A 5,177-nucleotide genomic window follows, 5' to 3' on the forward strand; every position below is an offset into this window, starting at 1 on the left:
GATGAGTTGTGGTATCAGCAGGCATCCGCGGAGTCGCACCCAATTTTCCTGTACCCTGCGCTAACGGAACACGGAGGCACGAGGCAGCCCCCCACTAGCAAGGAAACAAATCTAGGCTGTGGAAAGTCTACTGCTGACAACCCAAGAGCTCCACAGACCTCTGATGGAAAGTTTCCAGGATGCTCCAAGAGAGAGAGAGGAAGAGCAAGTCAAAAGTCGAGTGAAAAAAAAACCTATAAGTACACCACATGCATTAGCTACTATCTTTTAAATGAAACAAAGAAAGGTATTTCAGATAGGTACAAACCTCTTACTAAGAGGGTTTTCCTTTGAAGCGTGGTGTATGTCCTCGTGGCAATTATCTAATCCAACGAAGCTGGACTTTTCCACAATATCCAAAAGCCANCCACCAAAAGAGAGCACATCTAACCATAACCTCACATAATTTCAATCCTAAGTTATGTTGAGGGCAACTATTCAGAACATTAAAATTTAAATTTTGTTGAAGAATATGCTTTAAAACGTTTGCGATTTTATTTGTAGTAACTAACCGAGGTATTAAATAGAACAGTGATTTCATAGAATGTGTTACTAGAAAATTGACATAGTGTCCTGGTTTCATGAGATGTGCTCGTTCATACTCTCTAGCTTCTATAAAATCATCCTCCATTGGCATACCATGTCTAACAGAAAGCTTGTTTTGGCAATTTTTACATTCTTTTAACATTTTTGTTTTAAGCAAAATTTTAATAATAGCTCCACCCATGTAAACTAAAGTACAGCGAGCTATTTTTGTTTCTTTATGAATGATAATATTTCTTGGTATTTCTGGCAGATCTTTGTCAGTGTCTAAGGGACGTACACCAGCTATATATTCACCAGTTAAGAAGGTTCTTAAATTATCCAAGCACTCTGTGGCCATATCTTTCTGACAGTTTGAACCAGGAGAATGACTCGACATAAAATTATTTACAACTAACGATTTAAAGGATGAACAAAAATGAGCTACATCCGGATTTGTATATCTATGGCCATGACTCCTAATATAACTAAAAAAATTTTCAAGAGGGTCTTGGTTAAATGCTCCTGTTAACACAAACTTGAATTTTTTTTTTATTAACAGAATTTGCCTCAGATATATGAATCCCTTAACAGTAAATTTTAAATTTTTCAAAGTAGGAATAGCAACAAACCTTTGCTTTTCCAAAGAAAAAAATTTCATGGTATCTAAAATTTTTAGCGAATTTTGCCAAAATTCTTCATGAATGGAATTTTTTGTTACTGCCCATTTCAGTGGTTCAGCCTGTGGTTTAGACTTTTTTGAAATATTCAATGAATCGAATAGTTTGTCCAAAAAAAGAATAAGGTCAGCCGTATCCGTTGCTTCCTTAGGCAGATTATAGTTGTCCTTAATATCTGAAACAAATAAATAAATTAATTTAGCAAAATATAAGTCACTTTTTCTTGTAAGAGATACAAATAATAATAATCATTACTGGGCATCACCCATAAACAAACATTCTGTCATACAGGTTTAGCATTTTACGTTGCACTCTCGTAGGAAACAGTATCCATTCATGCCCACCTAATGACTATTATTTATTTTATTAATCTGACCACGCACCATAAAATGAGTATGCAGATTAGATTTAGATTCTTCAAACTTTATTTGACAGAGAAATAGGGGAAAATGAATGTTGACAGATAAAGGTATCAATCAAGTTATTGGGTATTAAGTCATTTTATTTGACCCTAAGTATGCTATATTCAAATTGATTTTTTCATATTTAGATTTTAAATGTAAAAATAAATTATCAATATTAATGACCAAGTATAAAAATAGTTTGTCAAAACTTACCCCATTGTGCAATGCGTTTCATTAGTGACCCTACAGCATGACTAAACACTTGCGTACAATTTTTGACCTTCATTTTGTTCATTTTTGATGGGATTATATGGGCATCTGTTAATTTATTGCAGATCCTTAGAGCTGGTTCTGATGAATCTAATTTATAAAATTGGTCTATATGACTCCATTTTCCAATTTTATTTTGTCCATCCATAGTGAAATGTAAGTTTTTATTTAATAAATTATTCCTAAGTCCTTTAAAAAGATGTGGGACATCGTACAATGGAATAATCTCCCGTCCGTCAACTAAAAATCCAAAATGTTTATTTTCTATATTGTCCCGTATGCATTGTTCTTTGGTTTCCTTTAATAATAAATTGATAGCCGTTTGGTTTGTGCTGCCTTGATCACAGACTGTTGCTATAACATCTAACCCTATGCTCTGACATTGCCTGATTATAATTTTAGTCATGTCCTTTAATTTATTTGACTTTACAGGTCCATGACTAAAAGTAAAAGCAATGGGCTGCTTCCATTGTCTATAGACTCCCTTTAACATATAAACATTAGCATGATCAGCTAATACGGCTCTTTTTTCATTTCCATAATCTTCAATACCAGTTATTACATCATGTTTTCTTTGATATGTTACATTCGATTGTAACGCTATTTCATCGAAGAGTAAAACACAAACTTTCTCTTGCACATTTTTCATATTTTCAATCGATAATACTTTGGGACTATCAAAAATTTGCTTATTAATTCCAGGATAAAATGGAGTCTATTGGAGGAGGGTAGTCACTGTTCTGGAAGACAGCTAAGATTTTTTCTTCCAGTGTACCGTCTTGCCTGTAACATTAACTGTTGGTTTCTGACCTGACACATGATAAAATGATACGTAGGATCATTCACATATTGCACGAGGTTCTGAAAATCTCTGGAATTCTGAACTTATTCTACAGTTGTCAACCGTTCTCGATAAGATTTGATATTTTTGTTCATCACCGACATCTTTTCACACCAGTTCTTCAGAGTTTGGTAGAAATGTTTTGCCTTTCAAGTCAACTACTACGAGTTGTATTAACTTGACTTAAGATTGGTCTTCTCCGATGTTCTGAAAAAAGGAAATACCATATAATTCTGATGTGCACAAAACAGAAGTATGTAATACATAACAACCATAAATAATAAGTACAGTCAGTCTTAAATCATTTCTAATTTGCACGGAAATAGCTTATCTACTATAATCTGTACAATTATAAAGATAATAGTAAAAACATGAAAAGCAACAGATTATAGTTTACCTTCTTTGGATAAAAAAGGTATTTCTGCTTCTGATACATAAACTGAGACTCAATTACACTGGATGGTGTTAACATTTCGGTTGCCGTAGAGCTGGTAGTACTGCATTATATTAAATAGACAATTATTCTTTCGAAATCGCTTTAGATCCTAAAAATTGTTCACATGACAATAGGTGTGACAATAGGGTGTTTCTTATTCAATGTTAGTGTAAAATATGAAGTAATACTAGAATGGTAGAGGGCAAGTATATTTTTTATGATTTTTTAAAATAATTTTAAAAGCCGTGAAATAATATTGTGCAATCAATATAAATACAGACACTCAGTATTACTTGGTGTAAAAGATCAACAATGCAATATAAAACTCTAAATTTGTTTGAGCGTTGTCAATTATCTGTTGAGTTATTAGAAATTTGTATTGACAGAGGCATTTTCAAAATGAAGCAAAGTGTGCTGCTTTTTTTGGCAAACGCGACAAGTGGATGAAGAATGACAGCGTAGCGTTTTGTGATTATTGCTTAGACAATTTACACAGAGACTATGATTTTTCACTATCTGAAAACGTTCGTTAAGCGTTGGAGTTAAAAAATCTGGACATTTATATAATGGATGAATATTCGAAAACGGTTTTATTAGAAAGAACTTTGTCCGTCCCCACTAGAGTAGCAAAGCAAGAACGTCGCGAATAATTTTAATTATTTTAGTCTCAAATTTTGTTTTCCTTTTAGTTTGCTTTGTTTGCGTACTAGAAAGAGAATTACATTGGTTTTCTATAAAATTAAGTAACGTTTCAAATTTAGACAAACCTTGAGATGAATCATGCACAAATTCAAGACGATGAATAGTTTGGTCATCAATCCTACTAAGTAGCAAATGAGACAATATAAAATCCCAAGAATCAACATTTCTACATTTTTCAAAAAAACATCAAGTAAATGACGCAAAGCATGACGATCTTTTGAAGTTAATTTTGATAACCTTTCTTTTGCAGAAAAATAAATTGAGATAATAATCACTTATACATTTTGACCAGTGTATTATAAGATATTATACACCGTGTCCACCTAGGGCGCGTAAGTCCAATATCTAGGTTAACTTAATTTTTTGTCTACAGAGTTGCCTAGTTTCCCGAGCTGAAAAAAATGAAAACATATTTGCATATACAGGATGTTCAGTTTTTCCTGGGCAGGTACCAACTTAATTTTTTTTTAATGGAAACCTATACTTTTCATGGCATTATCGAATTCTACGTGAAAAATTAACGGGTTTAGTTTTCGAGATAATCGACTTTTCATTTTTTTTCTTATGTTTCGTCACTTCTAGTAGTTGACGTAATTACGATTGTATGACAGCTAGAATTTTTATTTTTTTTTCAGGAACTGTAGAGTGAAGACGGCTCTTTCATAAAATGTATCAAAAGTTGACCTGCGATATACAGGGGGCAAAAAAATCGTTCCAAACCTGATAATTTAAATCAAATCAGAAAACCATAAAATCGCTACAAGTGATTAAGAATTAGCAAAATATGGGAAATGTTAGCTAGCAGCACGCATTTACAAAGCAAATCATCCAAATTTACAGAGATTCACACTGTTTTGAAAATGTGATTTAATTTTTCTAATATTTCAGGTTTCAGAATTCGAGAGTAATTAGGAAGAGGGTATCGATCATCAACGGTTTTTTCGTTTATTTTTCTGTAATCGACTACAAGTAGCCACTTCTTTTTGCCACTTGCATCTAGTTTCTTAGGGACGATCCAAATAGGTGAAGAGAATGGGCTTTGTGATGGTCTTATTATATTGTTTTCTAGCATTTCTTTGATTTGTCTATTAACTTCGTCTTTATGAATGAAAAGGTGTCTATAACTCTTTGTGTGGATGGGCAAATCGTCTATTGTTCTAATTTCCTGTTTAACAGAATTTGTAAAGCTAAGATTATCTCCGGGTTTTTTGAATAAATCTGTATACTTTCGGCAAAGTCGTAATAATTTTTCCTTCTCTTTATTAAGATCCTCTGTTCTAATT

At 32.8% G+C, this 5,177-nt stretch overlaps 1 protein-coding gene across 1 annotated transcript; it reads right to left on the reverse strand.

The window, feature by feature from the left end:
* Positions 1 to 410: 410 nt before the first annotated feature.
* Positions 411 to 2,287, reverse strand: LOC111692830 (the record flags this gene model as incomplete). Its single annotated transcript, XM_023456954.1, has 2 exons — positions 1,859 to 2,287; positions 411 to 1,416 (listed from the first exon to the last, which is right to left on the reverse strand). Coding segments are annotated over exons 1-2 (1,211 nt in total), but the record flags the coding sequence as incomplete, so codon positions are not given.
* Between the last annotated feature and the right edge of the window lie 2,890 nt (positions 2,288 to 5,177).

This window comes from Anoplophora glabripennis, unplaced genomic scaffold, assembly GCF_000390285.2.
Source record: "Anoplophora glabripennis isolate ALB-LARVAE unplaced genomic scaffold, Agla_2.0 scaffold3921, whole genome shotgun sequence".
NCBI lineage: Eukaryota > Metazoa > Arthropoda > Insecta > Coleoptera > Cerambycidae > Anoplophora > Anoplophora glabripennis.